At 40.4% G+C, this 22,798-nt stretch overlaps 1 protein-coding gene across 4 annotated transcripts; it reads left to right on the top strand.

Annotated features, from left to right (window-relative positions):
• Positions 1-840: 840 nt before the first annotated feature.
• tjp3 (tight junction protein 3) lies at positions 841-22,326 on the top strand. 4 transcript variants are annotated; one of them, XM_084921882.1, is made up of 30 exons: positions 841-1,000; positions 9,399-9,455; positions 9,938-10,059; positions 10,161-10,263; positions 10,354-10,702; positions 10,829-10,932; positions 11,047-11,236; positions 11,494-11,566; positions 11,693-11,790; positions 11,916-12,018; positions 12,151-12,336; positions 12,484-12,584; positions 13,308-13,392; positions 14,067-14,143; positions 14,271-14,364; positions 15,879-15,952; positions 16,092-16,164; positions 16,272-16,345; positions 16,522-16,585; positions 16,669-16,825; positions 17,196-17,304; positions 17,396-17,615; positions 17,706-17,911; positions 18,006-18,101; positions 18,231-18,310; positions 18,406-18,616; positions 18,740-18,840; positions 19,698-20,273; positions 21,331-21,389; positions 21,492-22,326. In XM_084921882.1, exons 2-30 carry the CDS (start codon positions 9,408-9,410, stop codon positions 21,610-21,612), a joined length of 3,954 nt encoding a protein of 1,317 aa, XP_084778008.1. In that variant the 5' UTR covers positions 841-1,000; positions 9,399-9,407; the 3' UTR covers positions 21,613-22,326. The 4 variants fall into 4 exon arrangements, with proteins under 4 accessions (XP_084778008.1, XP_084778006.1, XP_084778007.1 ...); XM_084921880.1 differs by lacking the exon at positions 841-1,000 and adding an exon at positions 2,449-5,457; XM_084921881.1 differs by lacking the exon at positions 841-1,000 and adding an exon at positions 5,488-7,527.
• The last annotated feature ends 472 nt before the right edge of the window (positions 22,327-22,798 follow it).

The raw sequence follows: 22,798 nt of genomic DNA, 5'->3' as shown, positions 1-22,798 counted from the left end.
GATACACTAAAAGGAAATAAGTGTTTGAAAAAAACTACACAAAACTGGAGTTCTCAGGTTTCACAGTCGAGTAGTCCTTCATTGATACTTTGCCCAGACCGAAGAAGCCATGAGAGCCGTGAGTGGAGTCCTTTAAAGTAAGTAGGAACGCTCCCAGCTGGGCCTGTGTCCATATGTTCACGGCTGGGATGGAGAAGGCCACCAGCTCCACCTGAGAGCCACAGATGGTCACTTGGAACCAGACCTCCTGAAGTCACCTTTCATCTTCTTGGTGTTATCGGTGTCTAGGGCCGCACCTGGGTGCCAGCTGCTCCATCTCTTTTCAGTGAGCTTACATCTGCGGTATCTTTGGAAAACTTTATGATGTCATTAGTACTGACAGTATCAGAGCAGTCACATGTGAGTGAAGACAATGAGGTGCTCGGCACACACCCTTGCGGTGAATCAGATTGTACCTGCTGACTGCCTGTCGTTTATCTGAACACAGTTCGGCTTTATTATTCAAGTCCATGCAGTGATTTCCATGCCAACGCATTCAATATGAACTTCCCCCTTTAAGAAGCTCCAGGGGAAATACAGTTTCAGGAAGTAAACTGGTGCCCATAAAAGACATTTTATTGGTTTTCTCAGATCAACTTTAAACTTCAGATCAATTTTTTTTAAAATTTGATTTCCTGCACCCGAAAAAATTAAACCGAGATTAAGACGGTGACTAAAATAATTGCGTAAAGCACACGCCCAAAGCAAACAGGGAGGAGGTTTCACTTCCTGACAGACGCTGCCCCCGACGTGATGACGTTTTTCACCTGTACGTTGAAAAGTTAACGCCACGCCTCCTGCTTACACCTGTTTTCAGGGAGATTTGTAGGAGAAACTTTTAGAAGTAGCGTTACAGACAAGGCGGTCAGGTGAGACCTTAACGAGGACTACTGTTTGTTTGCACGAAAGCGGTCTGAGAGTGAAGGAAGAAGCCTTGAAGCTACGAAGAGCACGTTTACAGGTGAGTTAGCGTCGTTTCTGTCGGTGTTTCCTTCCTCCTGCACAGGTAATCAAACCATCTCAGCTTAGCCTGTGGAGTGAAAGGTGAAGCTCAAGGATCATGTGTGACATAACTCTGAATCAAAAAAGGTTTTTTTCTGTGGTTTTTCTCACTTTAGGTGAAGTTAGTCGGATGTTTCCAGGACTGAAAGCTTTGTCGCTGCTTGACTGCAGTCCTCACAGGCCTGTGTGACAGCTGTGGTTTTCTTCTTAGTCATTTTGTGTGTTTTTGTTGGAGTTCCCTCACAGTTTAACGTGCTTGCCTTGATTTGTGTGCTTTTCTGTGTTGCTGGGATGCTGACTGTCAGCTGTAAACTCCACTTTCTTATTCCTCACCTTACTGGTTCGGCAACACACAAGTTTCTACCTGTCCGGAACTGGAGTTTCACGCTAGTTTCGACTGCATTCCCAACCTGCTTCGTCCTCCTCTCCTCACTCTGCATATTTACACACTCATTGTTTGATTTGGGACTGACACAGTCGCTTAAGACTGCTGTTCTCGTAAGTTCCGTACTGCGCATGAGGTGCGTTTAAGATTGTGGCCCGTCCTTTCTGGATTTTTAAAAGTTAATCCAGGTTTTAAGGTTTCTGTCATCGCAGCTGTAGCTTAGTTCAGTTCAAATAAAAGGAGGAAAAGGTTTAGTCTGCTGATTTTATTCCAGTAAAATAAATACATGTGTGGCGTCCATTTCCCAGAATGTGGACGTGTACACTTAAATATATTAACCCTCAAGTAATGTAGATTTTATCAGCTAAAATAGCAGAGTGTGCTCATTTATGATCACACTATTTTTGAACAGAGAAACACCCACACGCATCTGACAACAATGGCCACAACATCCCTGATGCAGCATTAAAAGAGCTGCATCAGGGCTGAATATACAAATGTAAGGAAGAAGGAAACACACTGCGTATTCGTTTTCCCCATTGAGAAAGTGCTGGTACATTATCCCAGATATACCAGATATGTGGAGTTTCTTATAGTAAAGAAGTCTCAGTCTCTCCAGATGTGATGGTGTTTGCTGTAGTATTTTCACTGCTGTAGTATTAACTTTTTTGCAGTCATCATTCAAACAGGGTTTCACACTTCATCAAAGAGGTGCTCACTCCAAGGATGGCTGTAAATGTGTCTGGTTCCCAGCTCTTTGAAAAATACAGGGGTACTTTGTGGTACTGCTTGAGTTTATCAGACGTTATCTATTACCCATTTTCTAAACTTGTGCACTTGTGTGTACAAGAAACATGACATTTCTTACAAACCAAAACTTTTTTCTTTCGTACGACAGAAAAAAAATGCAAATAAAAACTAAAGTTTGGATACCAGATAAGCTGTGTAACTTTAACAACAATTATTATTATTATTATTATTATTATTATTATAAAGCTATTATAATATCCAACAAAGAATTGAACTAGAGGTCATATATCTCAGTTTCTTGGTTTCTCTTCTCTGGCTGCCTATAAAATCTAGAATTTGAATTCAAAATCCTTCTGCTTATTTTTTTAAAAAAAAGTACTGAATGATGAGAATATCATAGTAGTATCATATCCTCCCCCCTTTACTCTCACAATGCTGACTTGGCATTCCTAGAATTTCCAAAATTAGAATTGGAGGCGGAGCCTTTAGCTTTCAGGCAAGTCTCCAGTTTGGATTCGGGAGACGGATACCTTCTCTACTTTTGTAAATGTTGCTTTTTGAGAACCCTTATCATGAGCTGACCCTGAACCATCCCTTGGTCATGCTCCTTAGGCTACATTTCTTCTCCATGTGTTTATATGCAGCTACTGCATGTTGTTACCTTTGTCTTCTCTTCCATAGGCTGTTTGTCCTCGCCTCTCGTCTTCTCCTTTTTCCCTCCCCTTTCTTTCTCAGGAGTTTTCTTCATGTTAAAGATGAATTTTTCCTTCCCACTGTGATCAAGTGCTTGCTTATAGGTTGTTGTCTGATCTTTACCTCACAATATAAAGCATCTTGAAGTGACTGCTGTGACACTTTATAATAGAAATTTAATTGAACAGTCAGGTTTTGTTTTGCTTCTGGTTAAAACAAAACATAAAGTAGCATTTTATTTGTATATGTGTAATATATAAAGTGTGTTTTGTGTAGAAAGGGTTAAAATATCTGGCATTTTTAACTTTTACAATGAGTTGGAATAACTTGCCTCTTGCACTGCTGCCACTGATGTACACAGGTTTAATTTTTATATACATTTTCTTTTTATATTTCTTAGACATTTTTTATGTTAAGGTGAGAGAGAAACTGTCTTTCTCTTTGTCAGGATGACATGTACAAAAAAAATCTGTGAGTCTTTGAATCTTGAATCTAATTGCTAGCAAAATCACTAAAATCAACATGTTTAAATCCTAATTATTTTTTTAAAGATGCCATATTATATAATTCCAGTTCTAAATGACTCTATATTTAAATACAGCTGGGGTCATAAGTGACGCCTCTCAGTCTTGACTTGAAGGTTAAAGAGAAAACACCTCTCGTAGCATATCTACCTTAACGTGTGAGGTATTATGCAACATCCCATATTGTCATCTCCACCGCCGTCCAGCAGTGCAGAACTTTAGCAGTCGTGCATATAATTCCAGTGATGCCACCAGCATTGCTCATATTTCACATTTTTCCGTCTTTAACGGAAAAACTGAGGGAACTTCCTTTTTTCTTTCCAATTTTGGCTTCCATGATAAAATCAAGCAGCACAGGCCTCTTCTTCTCTCTCTTTTTCTAAACCGCTTATTCGCCTTGAGCTTGGTTCGAGGAAACTTGCTGAAGCACTTCAATGGACGTGTTCGTTAAATAATCATGACCTCAATAGTTTTTGCTGTGATGGAGCAACCATCCACCATACACGTGTGACCATTTGCATCCTCATGCACAAGGGGCTGAGCATGTGTGGTATAACTCATGTTATGGCGCTGGGATAGCTGTAAAGTGTGTGTTTGCAGTACTACACACCAGACAACACAAGTAAGTCCACTGAGTGTGGAAGCCACAAAGCCCTGGCCTGTGTAATTACAGCCTCTTTGCTGATTGTGTAAACCTCTGGAGTATTTGTTCTGCAAAGCTCTATATTTTACACAAGGAGGCTTTGCTTTTCCACATTCCCCAACGAACTCGTGTACTGGAGCCTTCTTGCCTCCGTCGATTGGTGTTTGTTAGTTTGTTTCGATGATGCACCGTTGAAGAATTTTAGTTATGAATTTTAGTTAGGCCTCTGCATTCATAGTGAAACTCAAGCACAACAAGGTGACCTGGAGTCGATAGTCAGTAGTTTGCATATTGAATAGCCGACAGGAGTGGCCTCTCTATGAAAGCAAAACAAATAGAATATCCTGCTGCCGAGCACACTGCAGTCCTCGGCGTGAATGAGTGAATATTCACCTACTATGAATGGTTTCACCTTTGCTACCTGTTTGTTTTTTTTTTTAGCAACCGTAGAAGTCTGTTTATTAAGATCAATTAATAATTCACACCTGGTGCTCTCGCTGACCTCATGCCGGCTATTCCACCTGGCTGAACCCAAGTTGGCATCTAACATCTGTTTTGTTTCTCAAGTTTTATAATACAGACACTGATCTGTGGATGAGGGATTTAGGAAGTAATAAGCTGTTGGATAGTGTTTTCTAGTAGCTTCACCTCCTCTTTGTCCCCCTTCCTCCTCAATGATTTGGGTACATGTCACACTGAACACTAAAAAAAAAGGGGAAAAAAGGCTACAACACACCCATGCTGTGGGGCATATGTAAATGTTAACCATGGAACAGAGATAACATCAGGCTCTCTGTTGCCATTTCCTGATCCCGAGAAACAGCCTGTGTAGGCACATCAGGACACTTACACGAAGCTGGAAGATCCATAGTGCTGCAAACACCCCGTCAATTATTAACAGGCCAGTGCTCTCATTCCTCCGATGTAACCATGGCACCGAGCAGACAGAAACTCAGCCAGTAGCCTGGGATCTGCTCCTGCCTTGTGGGAAAGTAAGACGCGCACATACCACTGACAGCGGGAGCAAGTGGACCTGTTTGACTTTATGAGCCTGTCACAAAGGAAACTATTGGGCAGACGGACCTATGGAGCGATCTTCACATGACTTCTCCATTGGAAGCAGAGGGATGACAGTTGCTACTTTTATTTATTTTTAATTTTTAACTTCTGTTTTTCTTAGTTTTCTTTTTATGGCAAATTAATGTTTGTCGTGAAGAGGCTTGCAGACCTGCATCAGTGACCATGTGTGACTGAGACACAGACACAGGATTATTAACAGATTTGCAGACAGCTGGAGATCTTTGGTGTCTGTGAATGAGTGGGTCAGCACTGTTATCATTATGAAGTTGACAGAGCGACTCAAACGGCTGAAGCACTTGGGCTCTGTGCCTCCGGAGCCTCCGCCACTGCTGGTGGTGCCTGTAAGTGAATGGATAGTAGTTATTTTATTTGTACTTCCTTTTTCTATTACGGTAACCAAGCAGCTTTACATTAACTTCAGCTTTAAGAGAACTTCACAGGTTACTTCCCCCCCCACACTCTTCCAGTGCTCTCTTAAATATCATGCTCAATTTGAACCCACAGAATTTTATTTTTATTTCTTTATTTATGTTGAACAGTTAGTTGAAAGGTTTTGTTTTACAGTTAAAGAAAGTTTAAATCAGCAGAATTTCTTCATGTCTTGTTCATCAAATGTGTCAAAGTTGTGGAAAATTTATTCTTTATTGAACACACTGACTCAGTGACAGTTCAACTTGGCAAAAAGTACGTGAGTGACTTGTAAAACCTTTGTTTATCTACGTGTGCTCCATAGCAGACTTTTTCCACAGTTCGGTGTAAGAAGGAATTAATTTTCACTTCAAAGAATCTGGGATATATTTATAGAACGGGCCTCGTTAGGTGATCTCAGTAAGGTCAAAGATTCTGAACATTAAAGCATCGTTTCTCTTCTATTTTAATCCCTCTGTCACTGATTTCCTTGTGACACAGTTTTGTTTTGTTTTTTTGCTCCTTCACCGAGCCCACACCCGAAGCTATAAAAAGAAGGCCTGAACCCTGAGGCTCCTTCTGTTATGCTTCACAGTTTGGAGGAAAAAAAGCTGCTCTTTATTAGGGCTTTTCTTGTAGTGGACAAACTGAACATTGGTTCTGATGTGCTTTTATCGTTGCACTCTCTTTCGCCTCTTTCAGAAGTACGCGCCATGCTCTTGGTATGATCTTCTCAGGAAGCGTACTCCTAAGGGACCTCCTTAAATTTCTTCCTGTTTTATTGTGGACAGATTAACATGGAGACGGTTAGAAATGTAGATAGCCACCATCATATCATACGAATCTATGATTCTTCCCATACAACCCTGTGAAAGTTGCTGTGATAGAGCCATAACTGACAGAACAGACTTGTCATGTCATTGTTTATTTTTATTTATGAGGAGGAGCCCTTTTTGTAACACACATTTACAATTTTGTGTCTTAATTGGAACGTCTGACCACAAGTAGCTTTTAGAGACATATTTTTTCCCCTTTAACTGTTTGTATTTAGACCTTTTCTTATAATTAGTTTAAAACTCTTAAGCTCTTTTGATATTGAAACTAAGCCTAAACCTTACAGTAGTATTAATATATTTTAGTCTCAGTCGTCCACCAGCATCTAAAATAATTATTTTGTGAAAAGAGAATAGGAAGATTGTTTGTTCATGGATCCAGAGATATGACGTGTTGAAGGAGACATGTCTAAAACTTTGCATAAAACATGCAGAGATTTGAATTGCAAAATTCTACTGAAACAAGGTTTTTCCCACATAGAGGAATTAATTTTTTTACTGCCCCGAGAACTGGTTTGTGAAAACAAACAAACGCTTTCTTAATTTCAGTCTAATTTATTTAACCATAATTGATATTTTAGATGAAATAATAGACTGATTTCAATTACTGTATGTGCAATAACATTAACAGTCATGTGAACACACCCTTAAAAACTCCCGACCAATCAGTGACTGTCTGTTATTTAGAGCTAAATTATATTTTTCTGCCTTGAAATGAAAAAACAAGGGAGTGATTCCCCTACCTGACATATTTAAGGTGCTTCCCAGTTCTCCCCAGTTCTGGTGGGTTTAAGGCAGGGCAGATCCACCTTAAAAGCCATGTTTATTTAAGGACACTAGAGAATGACTCTTAGAGTGGGCAAAGACTCAAAGGGGAGGAGCACTTTCCAGGTGAGGTCTTTCAGTCTCTCTGCCTGGTGTGAGAGAAACACCCCAGCTGGTCATATTACAACCAATTTCAGCACGAGGATCTAGTTTCAGCCACCATCCATGCAGAGCTCACTGGCGGGCGAAGTAACCTGAGATTACTGGATCTGTGATTGTTTTTCTGTTGCCGGCTCCATATGGGATATAAAGAGCTGGCTGTTTGCTGAGCGCTGGAGGCAGCAGGTGTTTTGTTCAGGGTAGAAATCCCAGTAGGACATGGAAGTCAGGTTCAAAGATCACATGGTAAGTGCAGATGAGAATAAACGAAGCATTTATGGACTTAGTTATGCTTCCCTTTAGTGTGAAAAAAGCATAACTGTTAAAGATTTACAGAAATGTAAGGACACAAGTCATTACTGATGTGCATCAGCTCCCTTAGATTAATGTTGTTTGAAGCTGGAAAAATGATGACCTGAAGATGGAGGAGTGTCCTAAAGGAGTGCAGCTGCAGGCTTGGCAGTCTTGGATCAGGCGTTTATTAGCAGATAACAAATCACTGTCGGCTGTCGTTTGTTTTTGTAAATAATCAATTGTCTTTTGGAATATGGACGATGCTCATATTTACACCTCATCTTTCTCTGATCTATAACGATGCGATCTTTATCTGCAGTTTCACATGCATCTCATTGCTCCGACATCGTGACCTAAATCCAAAGTTAAATTTTAACTGGTTGTAAAGTCAGTGAGCTGTAAATGAGCTCTGTGAGCGTAGACCTTCCCGGCAGCTCGGTGTCCTTCTACATTAAGTTGTTTTGTATACTTTGTTGCTGATGTGATTTCCATAAAGGCATATACTCCAACTACTCATCAAGCCTATTCACGGACTCCTCAAAAAAGTTGTTTGAAAACTGGCACACTTAAGTGACCTTTCTGTGTCGCTTGCAGCTTTGAATCTATAAATGCAACAAATCTACAGCAGATTTTAAAAAAGAAAAAAAAACATAACTACTTCAGCTGCTGTTTCAGTCTACCTTATCATCAAATCAGAAAAAGTCATGACCAGCTTTTGTTTGAATACTAATGTCAGTACTTGTATTTTGTTTTTTTTTTACCTTCTCCAGTTTATGATTAACCAAGTCAAACAAGAGGCCTGCTGTTCCCAGGTTAGACATTGTACACCTGCGAGTTTAAGGTTTTCCTGGTGATCATTTGTGAGATTTTATTTTTGTAGTTTTTTTTTTTTTGTGTAACCTAATTTGAAAAACTAAACAGTCAGAGTCAGCAAATTGAGGTTGTATAATTAGGTTATGTGTTTGGGTGTGACTGGACGTTGGCTGCTCGGCTGATGTTGCTGTACTTTAAGCACTAATGTGCATCAGGGCCTTGTACTTGTCGTGTGCCCTGTTCACAGTGTTTAAACAAACTCTAAGTCTAAGCAACACTACACCACTGTGTGTCTGACTGGAGTATCAGGCTTTACTCGTTCTGGCTGTAGCTTAGCAAGCGTCTTCCTCGGTGTATGAAATATAGTCCACGGCCAGGCTGCAGTGTTGGCTTGGTTTTTAGAAATAGAAAAAAAAAAAAAAAAAAAAAAAAATGCAAATCACGTTAGGCATGTTGCCATGTTCCTGTAAGTCAAAGGTCGTCTTTTTTCACTGATATAAATCCCTCCCAGAAGAATCTAATAGTTCCTTGCCACCAGTTGTTCTACAGTTTAGTTCATCCCCAGGTACTCGGCCAAACAGCCATGTCTACTTGTTCCTTATCTCAGATACCAGGATGGAAAGCTCTTATTTGAAACAATAAGCTAAATATTGTAACTTGATGATGTCAGCATGGACTGTGTTAAAGGATCCCATTGCATTTTGCTCGATTCTTATATATATATTAAAATTTTTCCAGTTGTTGGTTGTAGTCTGTGGTGTAAAGGTGGTTAAAAACATGCACACACATACCAGGTAGCCCCTCCTCCATACTGGTCAGGCAGGATTGCGACAGGTGAGAGCATGTTGAGATCAGGTTCACGTATTAGCACATTCGGTCTTCCACTCAGGCTCAGCTGTCCTCTCTGTAAGGACCTGGACTATATGTTGATTATGAGTTAATTAATCATGATTTATTATTGTCAATTGCTATAAAAAAGATTATTTTTCTTATTGTATTTTTCCCCCCAGAAACCAGGCATGGAGGAGATAACAATATGGGAGCAACATACAATAACACTAAACAAAGTAAGTGATTTTTTTGTTTGTTTGTTTGTTGTTGTTTTTTAATTGAATAATTGAGATATATATGTGAGGTGTTATGGTGAAACCGCTAGCGTGTTTTACTTTTCCAGTTGTTTAATCAACATGAAATAATCAGTAGGCTAAATTAAGTTTAACATGGAGATTCTAGCGTGTGGCTAAACAAATACACATGTGGAAAGTGTGTTTCGTTGTGGTTTCTGAGGGACTGTGTTCAAGTCCTCTTAGTTTCACAGCACAGGCTCCGTCAGGAATTCAGTGACACACCCTGCTGCACCCCACGGCACTAGCCAGCTCTTCGCTGTCCTCCCTCATTGTTGGCGACACTGGAATGTGTTCTTTCCTCCTCCTATCTCTCTACTGTATCTCCCACTCATGCTCATCCACCCACCTACTTCCCTGCACTCTTTACTGACCATCATTTTCTCTGTCTCATTTTTTTTGTTCTTGTTCTTTCTAAATGGCAGGATTCCAAACTAGGATTTGGTTTTGCAATATCAGGAGGCAGGGACAAGCCGCAGCCCGATGGGGACACGTCAATTCTGGTGTCAGATGTGCTGCCAAATGGACCAGCCATGGGACGGCTGTTGTAAGTTGGAGGCCTTTTGCTTTTAATGAGTGTAGAGACCTCTTTAAGATTTGACTGTTGAATGAACACCTGGCTGCCTGTGTATACTTGTACTTCTGCAGCACCAAAGACCAAATTGTCATGGTCAATGGCGAACCTATGGACAACGTCCATTCTAACTACACCATTCAGACCCTGAAGTCTTGCGGCAAGACTGCAAACATAGTAAGTGTGCACCGAGCCTTATTTAATTTGTGCCAAGTGGCTTCCAATCTTGGGTTTCTTTCTGATGGGCGTCTTCTGCGTCTTTCCCAGACAGTGAAACGTCCTCGTAAGATCCAGATCCCAGCAACCTCATCCACCAGACCCACTCGGGCAGCCTCGCACTCCAACTTGCTCGATGCGGATCCTCCCAGACGGCAACGACGCCACTCTGATGGGAGTGACAACATGGACTCCAGCCGCTACCGTGACGATGACCGCTATCGTGCTGATGACCGTTATCGCACCAACGACCGTTACACACGCCGAAGCCCTACACCCGAACGCAACGGGCTTGCAAACGCGGCGCCGTTGATTTCATCAGGGTACAAGAGGCTGCCGCTCAAAAATGTTTCAGAAAAACCCATCAGAACTACTTTGATTAAAAAGAAAACCACAGATGGTAAGATTTCAGGAATGAGAGCGAAGGGAAACCTTTTTAGACAAAGCTTTTTAGACAAAAATAATCTGCTCAGCTCATCTTTTTTAAAGTGCTTATTTCAGTATTTCTGGCTTTATTTTTCTGCAGAGTATGGACTGAAACTAGGCAGTCAGATCTTTATCAAGCACATGACAGAAACTGGCCTAGCTGCAAGGGAAGGCACCCTGCAGGAGGGCGACCTCATTCTCAAGGTAATATTTCACTTGTCTTGGAGTATTTTTAAGCTACAACTATTCTACAAGACTGGAAGATTTCATTATTAATCTTCAGTTTGTCTTAATCAAATTTTTTTTATCTGTGAGCAGATCAATGGCATGACAACAGAGAACCTATCCCTGCTGGAGACCAAGCACCTGGTGGAGAAGAGTAGAGGCAAACTGACCATGACGGTCCTCAGGGATGACCGTAGATTCCTGGTCAGCATCCCAGAGGTGGAGGACAGCCCCCACAACAGCGATTATGAACGTCGCAAAGACAGCAGCTCAGAGCTGGATGGTAAGAGAATCAAACACAGGGGAAAGGTGGAGAAATCAAAACGGTGAAGCAGCTTCTACTTATTTCATGGGTGAAATCAAAGTGCTGTAAAGTCGGTCTAATCCTGTAATGTCCCTCATGCTTGCTACAGTCAAATCCCTTTAAATGTAGAACTTTTTTGGGCTACAGGCTCAGATGAATTAATTCAAGACTATCTTGCGAACACCCCCTGTATAACTTGAAAAGTTAATACATTTTCTGTTTCTGTGTCCCATCAGAAATTTCAGACATTGATGAGGACGTTCCAGCCCACAGGACACGTCCACCCGCCAAGGAGAGGCGGACACGCAGGTACAGACTTTACCCTGTCACCCCGCCTAGTAAAAACTAAGTCCACCGATGTAATGCACAAAAAATGTTAATCCTTTATCGGATTTGATCTAAAAGCACTGAAGAAATCTTTTATTTCTCACACAGAACAAAAGCTGAACCTCCACTGCCAAAGTCTCGGGATCAATCGCCTGTGCGCTCCACCTTATCCCGGCCACCTGTAAAAGCCTACGCTCCTCGCCGAGGTCAGTCCTGCAGAGAATTACTTTATTTTATTTTATTTATTTTTTTGTGCAGAAGCACAAAGATGCTTGTACTCAAACCAGCACTGATTTGCTAGTTTTCTAACTGTTGATTATTGTTTATTCAGCTCCGTCTGAATCTGAGTCCGACCACAGTGCATCTCCTCCTCCTCCTCCTCCAGTCAGGAGAGAAAGGGACAGGGACAGCCTGGACCAAACCAACAAATACAAGTCAGTTCACACGGATGATATCATTAAAATGACCTAGGTTTATTTTATTAAAGTATATATACATGTGTTACTACATATTAAATGCAGTTAAAACTGTATGAGACATTATTTTTGCTTTTACTCTTTGAGCAGATCTCTGTCAGGAGTCTCCACCCTCCCCAACCCCAAATCCTCTCCTGTTGCTCACAACTGGACTGCACCCGTCTCCACCTCCTCCACTTCCTCACGCCCTCGCAGGCCGGTGTCGGAGTCAGACTCTGACCCCGAAGGTTCCCCACCCCCACGCAGAGATGGCCCTCGTCTGGACAGTAGATACAAGTACGGACATTTCTTTATCCAGTTCCAGGAATAAACAACAAAAGCACCAAGCATTCAAAAACAGAAGCCATAATTTGCACCAGCATCATCAGTTATTTTGGTAAACAATTATTCATTCATGCCCCCAACCCTTTCTTGTCTCTGCAGAGTTCTGCCTGATCGTTACGCAGGCCGGGTATCTTCCCCCATCGTTGTTCGCCAAGATCCACCAAGGAGGGTCAACTCACCTGTGAGAGGCCCGCCTCCAGGTCTGCACAAAAACACGCAAACAATCCAGTCTCCTTGTGATGTACACGTCCCGGACTTTGTCTCACACCTCCTTGGAAATATTTACTTTATCTTTAAATGTTTGCTTATGACCACGTGTCAGCAGTGAGATGAAGCTAAGGCCAGAGCAGAATATGAAAGATGCACATGAAAACATAAGATGGCTTGTAAGTGAATGAATGTAGAAGAGATAAAGTAAGTCAGAGTAAAAGAGGATTAATCCAGCAGTGCACGTATGAATGCATGTAACACTGCAGAGGCTGAGGGATGATTATTGCAATACACTTAAAATATAGAAGGAAATGATGGCTAAAAAATAATATTCATGTAAATATTTTTGAAAGCATTATTTATAAGTGAGTAGATCAAAGCATAAAGGTGGAAAACATTATGTATAACTCTTCATTCAATCGTCTCATTGAGATCAAAACATTTTCCAAGAAAGGAGAGACGACAGATGCAATAATCATGAATAATGTTGAGTAATAAAGAAACTGTAGTATCTGAAAACAGTTGTACAAATATTCCACACATGAGCATTAAAGATACTGGATTTTGAATTGTGGAGATTTGAAGCATCTCGGGAACGTAAACACACAATGGAAATGCTGCAGATTAATCAGAAGTAAATATGTTGTTTACTGTTTAGATTAAAAAAAAAATATTAATAAAATTAATCTATAAACACTTTTCTTTCTCCTCAGATTCTGACTCCGAGTCGGATGGCTTCTCTGAGCCTCCTCAGAGGCGTAGCACCACATACAGTCAGGACTCTCTCAGCAGATACAGGTACACATGAAACCCCCACACCTACCTGAAACCCAACAAGATCTCACGGACCGGAAACTGAGCAGACTCTGTGGCTCTCTGGTTGTTAAACTTAGTTAATCATATATATTTTTAATGTTAAACTACCTAACCTTTGCTCTTTGAGTTGTTTAAATTTGATTTTCATTTTGTGCTTTGTCTCATTTTGAAATTTCTTTTTATTTTGTCTGATTTTCTGTTTTTGACTGTGTACAGAATCTGTGCTTTAATTTTGTTGACGAATAAAATAAAACTGAACATGTCCTCTCCTATATGTGGCTGAAGTGTTGATTAAATATAGGACACTCGTTGCAGCAACAATCATATCGTAGAATAATTCCCTAAGACTCAAATCAAGTCTTTCAAATTTTTGCGTAGTGTGCATGTGTTATACAGCATGTTTGAATCTCACAGTGAGCATCACAATCAAGTAGCTAATAGCTAAACTTAATAGAGTGGTTAATTTCAATCAGTCACAAAGCAGTTTACCGCCAAAGAGAGAGCTTCCCTCAAACAGAATAAGGTGAATATTCAATATTTTAGTCTCATCCTCTCATCAATAATCGTCTATTAGCCGCTGGTCCCCCTCGCCAAACGTAACTGAGATTTGTTGTCTTCCTCCTCCCTCACTCCCACCTCCCTCTCTTCTCTTCCAGGGTCCTGCCAGAAGTTTCCCTGCAGCCAGAAGTGGAACCACCAAAATGGAGCACTGCCAGCAGTCCACCACAGAAAGGTGTGTGTGTTTTGTAGTGAGCAGTGGGAGTTCATATTTGGTGCCTGGAATCTAAAAGGACGCATGACTCAAATAACAAATAATAAAACTTTCCATAAAGACAGTCTTGACTTATTGATCTCCACAGCGAATTCGGACTCTGAATCAGAGGCCAGTTATGCGCCAGTCCCCAAGAGGGAATCCACCGGCAGTAAAAACTCAGCAGCCAGAAATAGATACAGGTGAGAGACGCCTTCCACTTTGACTGTCTCATCAAACGCATTGAGTCGTGCTTCATGCTTCAACACCTATTTTTTTATTTTATTTTATTTATTTTTTTTATATCCACCTTCTTTTGATTATAATGGAACTTAATGCCATTTGCCTCGTTTTGCTCAACATGGCAAAAGATACACTTGAAAAACTTCCCAGAAATCATCATCTGGTTACTCACAAAAAAGGAAAAAGAAGATCAGATCAGTTTCATATAGGAACTGATTTTTCTCTAAGGGAGCTACACCCACTGACCACATCACTGTGTCAGAAGGAAGCACACATGATGAGGGGATCGTGCTTTAATGTCACATTAATGTCACTTCCTTCGGTACCTACAGCTTCCCTTGTTGTTCAGAAGGAAAATGGTTCCTACATGAAACCACTCAGTTTAATAAACTGCTTCTAAAGATAAACACTGCAGCCGACTCTTTCCAAATTAATATTATTTTATTCTGTTTGTCAGTTTTGTTTGTTTACTATCCTAATATAAAACCTCACACGTCTGAGTATGAACTCCTACGTGATCAGGAATTTAAGCAACCAAACTCGACACACAGGTATGTCTTAGGCCCCTGAAGCTTATCTGTACCAGATATTTCTTGATGTTGCTAAGCAACCACATATCAACAGAAACATTGTTAGCATTGATGCACCTCTGACACCTTTGTAGAACCACAACATTTTAATATAATAATATTTATGTTCACAAAAGTTGAATATGATGATTAACGCCGCTATATTGTGCAAAAGTCTTGAGCTTTCTATTTGTATTTTTTGTTTTTTAAGCAGTCTTGAGCACTTCTCTAGTCTTTCTGAAGAGTTTTCAGTCCAGTCCTTGTACCTGACCATTTTCAGAGGAAGGTTTTGATTTGTTAAGCCACTTAACACTGACCTATGAAGCATCCAGAACTAGTGCAATGCAAAGAACCAATTTTCAATCATATTTTAACTTTTTTTTTTTTTTGCCTTATTTACTGTATTTCCATGTATGTTTGCACATTTCAGTAAATTACCTCAACCTTTTTCCATTTTCCAAGAAAAATGTCATGAAATAAGTGGTGATACAAGACTTTTGCACAGTACTTGCACAGTTTTATTTATTGCACTTTTAGCACAGGCTACAAATAATTTAAAGCTGCAACTGTAGAAAGAGAAAATATGAGAAATGCAAGTTACAGCTTCACTGTGAACTGCGGGAAATCACACTGAGAGGATGTCCGACAGGTTTTTATGCTTACCACAAACACAACTGTTGCCTGATAGTAACGTGCTTTGTGCACACGGGGGCTCATTACATGACTTCCTGCAGTGATTGCATCACATAATATTCAAACTGCCGACTTAGAAAACCACACGAGATTTCGATATAACTAACTTGACCGTCAATTTATGGCTTTTGCATTTCTCATCGTATGTTTAGGGAACATTTAACAAGATGACGGCTGAAATTTAATTCAGTTTTCCCCCATTCTTCTCTCAGAGTGCCTACTTCGGTGCCTGTAAAGCAGGAGCCTCCTCATCGAGCCCCGTCGCCCGCTAGACCGCCTCCAGATGGTCAGCTGATTACTTTTTTGCTTCATCTTCAACCTCTCTTTCTCTCTGCTTTAGATAAAAGCATTAGAGCACCACAACCAAAGAAAATCCTCACAAACTGAAGTCTCCCTGCTTAAAGTTTTCATTTTTCTAAAACCAGATTCCTCTGAGTCAGATGAGCTTTCACATCTTAGGAGGTCTGGCAGCTCTGAGCGGGGGAACAGTCACCGCAGGTACATCAGGAATTAATTCATTAAAATCAGATTAAAATATGGCAGCCCGAAATGTGTTTTCTCATAAATAACCAATATTACTGATTTCTGTTTTCTCCACCTCAAAGTGCTCCTCGTGCTGCAAATGGAAACGGCACCATCAGGTCTGGGATTTCAGTCAAGAACAACCCGCCCATCTACTGTAAGGCTCAGGATGTGTAGCATGATTATCATAAATAAGTTTTCAATCTGTGGGTTGAAATAAACAAACCTTTTTTGGGCATCAAGATATTTTTGTGCTTTTCTTCTATTTTATTTTTTTGACATCTTATGAGTTGACATCTTTTAGGCGTCTAACCATCTCTGCATTTCTTCCAGCCAAACCTGAAGAAGAGCCCCTCTATTCCCTGCCTCCAGATTCATACCCATCATCTATTCCAGGGTGAGTGCCGCATTTGCTTAAAGCGTTGCCCTGTGTCTTAGCGTCATAGCAACAGTAATCTGATTCCTTCGGTTTCCCCTTAGGTACAGCTCAGATGTGAAGACAGTGTCATTTATAAAGGAGAGCAGTTTGGGTCTTAGACTCGTGGGAGGCAACGATGTTGGGATCTTTGTAGGTGGAGTCCAGCCACACAGCCCTGCGTATGAACACGGGATGAAGGAGGGAGACCAGATCATGCAGGTGACCTTTATTTGCACACCTTATATTGAAGTGGTTATGGCGGCATAGATTAACAGCGTCTTGTCCAATTTAGAAAAACTCTTTAGCTTAAATGAGATGTTTATGCTCATTTGCATTTCTTTATTATTATTATTATTATTTTTTTTTTTTTTACTGTTGTTGTTGTTGTTGTTGTTGTAGTAGTATCCATGTCATATGTACCGAGTAAAAAATTACCATAATATGTACCACTGTCCAAAACCTTATGCTCCTAGCTGTACATTTACACTGTTATTTGACACCTGTCCATTTTTTTTTTTAATATATATTTTAAATATGACAGAAAAAGACCAGAGTCCAAGTTCATCCCTGTTCTTCTTCTTTTTTTCAGGTTAATAAAGTTGATTTTGGCCATTTCACACGAGAAGAAGCTGCCAACTTCCTCCTTGAGCTCAGGACAGGAGAACGGGTGGAAATCTCCACGCAGCATAAGATGGACAGTAAGTGAAGAGCAAAACCTTAATATGACACCGAGATTACTTCTGTTGAGTTGTGTCACAAGTCACAAAATCTTATTTCGTCTATCTTCAGTTTACAAAAAGATCCTCAAGTCCAACCTGGGAGACAACTTCTACATCCGCACACATTTTGACCATGACCCCGATAACCCCATTGGTCTGGGCTTCACCAGAGGAGAGGTGTTCAGAGTGGTGGACACAATGCATCGTGGAAAGATAGGCAACTGGTTGGCTATCCGCATGGGGAATGACCTGCACGAGATGGACAAGGGCACTATCCCAAATCAGATCAAGTAAGGAGAAAGGAGACGACAAGCAGATGAAGATCTCTTTGCTTCCACGAGGACTGTTTCAGTTTTTGCATCTGCCGTCTTTTCCTGCAGGGCAGAGAAGATGGCCAACATCGAGAAGGCACAGCGGGCGACCGGAGAGAGGCAGGCATCCGGACCGAGAGCCGAATTCTGGAAACTACGGGGGCTCCGAGGGAATAAGAAGAACGAGAAGAACATGCGACGGAGTCGCGAAGACTTGCTGCAGCTCACCATTCAGGGCAAATTCCCAGCTTATGAGAGAGTCCTGCTCAGAGAAGGTTGGCATTTATCTTTTTCCTCATACCCTCACACAGATACTTTGTTTCTTGCATAAAGGTCCAGGTTTAACAACGTTTACTGGTTTTTCTCCAGCTAATTTCAAGCGGCCCATTGTTATTCTGGGACCTCTTAATGACATTGCCATGGAGAAGCTGGCACGAGAGATGCCTGATGATTATGAAGTGGCAGGTTGGTTTGTTTTGGGCAGTTTTGATACCCCTTTTTTATTCTTGAGTATTATTTCCCTCCTTTTTCACTTATTCTCCTCATCTTCTATTTTATATTAAATATTTTGGGGGTGTTGTTATATTTCTACAGAGATGGTTCCTCGCAGTGGAAGTGTAGATGGCGGCTCCACAGTTATTAAATTGGACACTGTGAGGAGAATAGCAGAGAAGGTGAGCAGTAACATTAAAGTTATGTTTACAGTCCTGTTTTCTGTGTCTGTTTGGTATTTCCTCTTTGATTTTTTTTTTTTCCTCTCTCTTCCCAGGATAAGCACCCTCTGCTGGATATCACTCCCACTGCAGTGGAAAGGCTCAACTACATCCAGTACCACCCGATGGTTTTGTTCTTAGACCCTCACAACCGCAAGGATGTCAAGACCATGAGGCAGAGGTACAGCCCCAAATCCAGCAAGAGCTCCAGACGCCTTTACTCACAGGCCATCAAAATGAGAAAACACTGCAGCCACCTTTTCTCGGGTAATTTTAACACTTAAAGCTTTTTCCAGTACATCTATGAGGAAATTAATTTTTCTCTGTCTGCTGGTACAAGTTTAAAATGTTTACTTCTTTTGATTGATTTTTTTGTTTTTCCCCCTTCAGCTCGAGTGGACCTGGATCCCAGCTCCCACTCTTGGTACGAAAGTCTAAAGAATAAGATTCGCCACGAGCAGACCAAACCCGTCTGGGTGTCTGAAGTCACGGTACAACACACAGCTTCTCTTCACACACACATCTGTACACTAAAGCGATTATGAGATATTATTTTATATACAGATCGATGTGGTGTTTTGGGTTTTTCTTTTTCTTAATTTATTGCTTTAGTTCTTATAACAATCTAATGAGAGCACCGACTCTCATGATGTAGTTTTACATCTTTCTGTTTATTAATCCAAGTGCTGTGTGGCTCAAATGATCCATAAACCTGATTATTAGTTAATTTACACGAATATTAAGCCACAAGAAACAGAGTAGTTTGAACTACAGTTCGTTATTGACCAAGAACTGAGCCAACGTGAAATTCTAGAAATCTGCAAAAAGAAAAACAAAAATTGCACCTGTAATTAAAAACTTATGATGATGAGTTTGTGATGCTGGTGTGATTGAACCAGCTTTAAAAAATTCTCGGCTACAAAAACAAATATAGTGCAACACAAATGAAGCATAGCACTCTGCGTGGTCCCAAAGACTGTACATAAAAGATGGACAGGCCATCTTTGCTGGGATACACTAGCTGCAAAAAGACATGCAGTTCTATGGAAGTCTAACCTGTGTAAACGCTTTCCTGATGAGTTTATGGTCTAGAGTTTTACGTCTTTTTCTGAAGTTCACTTCTTACTTTATGGTTTCGTTAGTCAAAAATAAGAATAAAGCAGATTATGGTATCATATGAGCGTGCAGCACCCACAGTTTCTCCCCTCTCTTTAATACAGAGTTGCACATAGTGGTGATATATTTTACAAAGCAAACTGTTTTTATTAATATTTTTTCCATTGATTATGTATTGTAAAGTTAGTTAAACACTAATAACTAAAGCTGTTTGATTTCTCTGTCTGCACAGTTGGAGAGTGGTGGAGAACAAGATTTGGATGCTTTGGACCAGAACCAGACTGACTACCTCAGTGCTGCTAGTGACCTGGAGGACACCGATGGAGAGGGCTTCACAGACGACGCCTACACAGACAACGAGGAACTCGAGGAGGCTTACCCTGGTCAGAATACAGCCAAGGTCCCAGGGGGCTCCAGGGTAGCTGGAGCTGCTTTAGCTCGATCATCCGAGCCAGCGTTTGAACACCACAGCCCCTCTATAGAACCCGAGGAAAGCGATGACGCGTACGGAGTCAGAGAAGTCCCGCCAATAATGCACGTACCTGAACCCAGGTCACCTCGTCAGGCGAATTACAGCCCGCCGCAGAGCGATGCCGAGGAGGAAGATCCCTCTCATCGCAGTTTTACAGACTCAGATTTCAGCGCTCCTGATGTAGCTTCACAAGCCGCTCCGTCTGAAGGACCGCCAGATTTTAGAGCCCCCGACCCCACAAGTCAGTACTCAGTGGACGAGCCTTCATACACAGAGGAGGAGCCGGAGAGCTCCCAACACGCCAGCCTGTCTGCTATTGAAGACAGATTAGAACAGGTTTGTGCCCTCATTAAAACAGTTACTGGATACCAGTTCTTCTTTTATCCTTTTATTTAAAACCAGCTGTGTTTCAGTCCTTCACTTAACAACAAACAGTTTTGATAACAAAAGATTAATTTAATTTCTGAAACAATAAAACAAAATTAAGTATTACTTCTAGCTTTTACTCGAGTTTAACTTAAATTTAAAATGAGGGACATTTAAGGACGTCAACTAAGACTAAACCAATTTAGTTTAAAAAAGTAATTAATTAAAAAAAAAAAAAAAAACATCATCCAGAGTGCCAATGTTTTATTTTGTTTTGGATCTTTTTTGTTCCTAAGAATGTGTCCTGGGATTTATTAAATTGTGCAATGTATATTAATACATCTGTTCAGAGGATAAAAGGAAATAATAATAATACAGGCCTGGTCAGATGACATGCTGTGGTGAATGATGAATTTCCAGAGCTGAGCATTTTGTTTCCTTTAAACAATCTGTAATCGATTACAAAATTCCCTCAGGTTTTCTTAACTGAAGGTGTTGCATCCTTTAAAAAACCCCAAAAAACTCCAAGGTTCATTGGTTTTTTTTCTTGTTTGTCTACTTCTTGTTTAAAAGAACGTGACTATATTTAGTTGGCACAAACGACTCAAAGTTCTGGAGGTGTTTTCAAGGAGAAAGTTATGAAAATTTGTAGTCTGTTTTATTTCCAACTTTTTAAATGCAAAGCTCCTAAATTAAATTCACATTAACCTTTTTAATAAATTTTTCTTTTTCCCCCCTCATTTTTGGAACCTTATCATAAATTCTTCCTGGCTGTGGAGTTGGTGCCGAATTGGCACACATATAACAACCTCATTTTAAATTCAGTATAAAGATTATAGTAAGTGTGGTTACTGTTTTTCAAGAGGTTTACAGCCTGTTTATCATCATGAATACAGAGACTAGGACAAATCCTCAAGGTATTAACTGGTTCGGAAAGGCTTATGTGGATTTTAAAATCCATCTCTTAAAATAGTCTCTTAAGACTAAATAATTGTGAGAAGTCACTGTTTTATATCCTCTGTTACAGGCTCGCTCGGGAGAGGAAGAGCCCAGAGATGAGGAAAAGAAAGCCCCACAATTCATCGTGTAAGTCTTCTTGAGCCGTCTGCGGGTTTAAGGGGTTCATGGAGTAACGCCAGACTGAGGCTGTGCGCTGATTTTTGACCCATCTGTTCTTCTCCCGTACAGGCTCGCACATCACCACCAAGCAGTCCAGTTCAGACGCACACAGATCCAGGGCAGCGACAGCTCTGAGGATGAATTTGACGATGCGGACGATATGGAATGGGGTCCCGCAACTGAGCTTTAGATGCCGAGAGGACTGATGCGGCTTTTCCTTATGATCTACAAAGGACGTGGAAATGATTTCATTCCCGCACTGAACTCTGTTGTCTTGGATGGTATTGTCATAGTGTTTTTAAATTCATGTAAAGGGAGCCTCGTTCAGGTGTCACTGTAGCCTTTAATGACAAATGCAAGTTTTAAAGTCACCAAAAATCCTCTCAGATGAATATTGAGATCAAAGTGCCTGATTTGTTTTTTTTTCCCAGTGTTTTTTGTATTTATAAAAAACAAAACAAAACTCTTTGTGAAACGAATCAATTTCAAATATGTTTTATAAGAAATCATATGAAATATGCATCATTTTAGCAATAGCAAGGACATTTATACTTTAGATTTTTCTACATTAAACTGTTTTTTCTTCTGATTTTAAAATGGGTTTGTTTGATGATGCAGGACGACGAAAAAGGACTTGTTCAGCTTCATTTTACCAAGCTGCCACTTAAGATCACTCATATTAACATAAGTGAAACTGTGAATATTACATGTGTTACTATGGACATTCACTGGATAGTAAGAGTAAAAGATTGGCGCACTATTTAAGTTACCACTGACTATCAGAGGCGTCAAAGGACCCAGATTCACTTTGTTGTTGTTGCTTTTTTTTTAATATATATATTAAAAAATAAATCTATTTGGTAATACTAGCATCTAAAAATTAAAACACATATTTTCTCCCGAACTTAAATCTTTGGCATTCCTTTTTTAGTAACCTTTAGTATAGTGGTGTTTACTGTAAACGAAGGATTGTATCAGGAAGTGCATCCAGCACAAAACATACAGAGCTACCCGCTGGTTTGACTACTTTCTTAAATAAATAAAGGTTCTGTGGTTAGGGGTCCATATTGTTATTGAAACGGTTTTAATTGCCTTTAATGTACAAACACATGGATATGTGCTGTAATATTTGTGTGTCACTCATCGGTGATTAGTATTAATATGCCTGTACAAGAGGTGGACATGCAAATTCACACATCTGCAAAAAGAAACTGTGGAAGCAAAAGGAATGTCAATTAAACAAAACAAATACAAAAATAATTAGAATTTTCTAGATAGTTATTGTTGACACGGTTTCATTTTTCCCCTTTTTGAAATTCCCAGAAAGTAAATTTAGATTAGCGGGATCCTCTTCTTAAAATGCGGGAGTCTGAATT

This window comes from Perissodus microlepis, chromosome 23 (genome assembly GCF_051167445.1).
Source record: "Perissodus microlepis isolate ML-2025 ecotype Zambia chromosome 23, ASM5116744v1, whole genome shotgun sequence".
NCBI classification, from domain to species: domain Eukaryota; kingdom Metazoa; phylum Chordata; class Actinopteri; order Cichliformes; family Cichlidae; genus Perissodus; species Perissodus microlepis.
The sequence above is the reverse complement of the archived record's forward strand: the minus strand, read 5'-3'. Positions and strand labels throughout refer to the sequence as shown.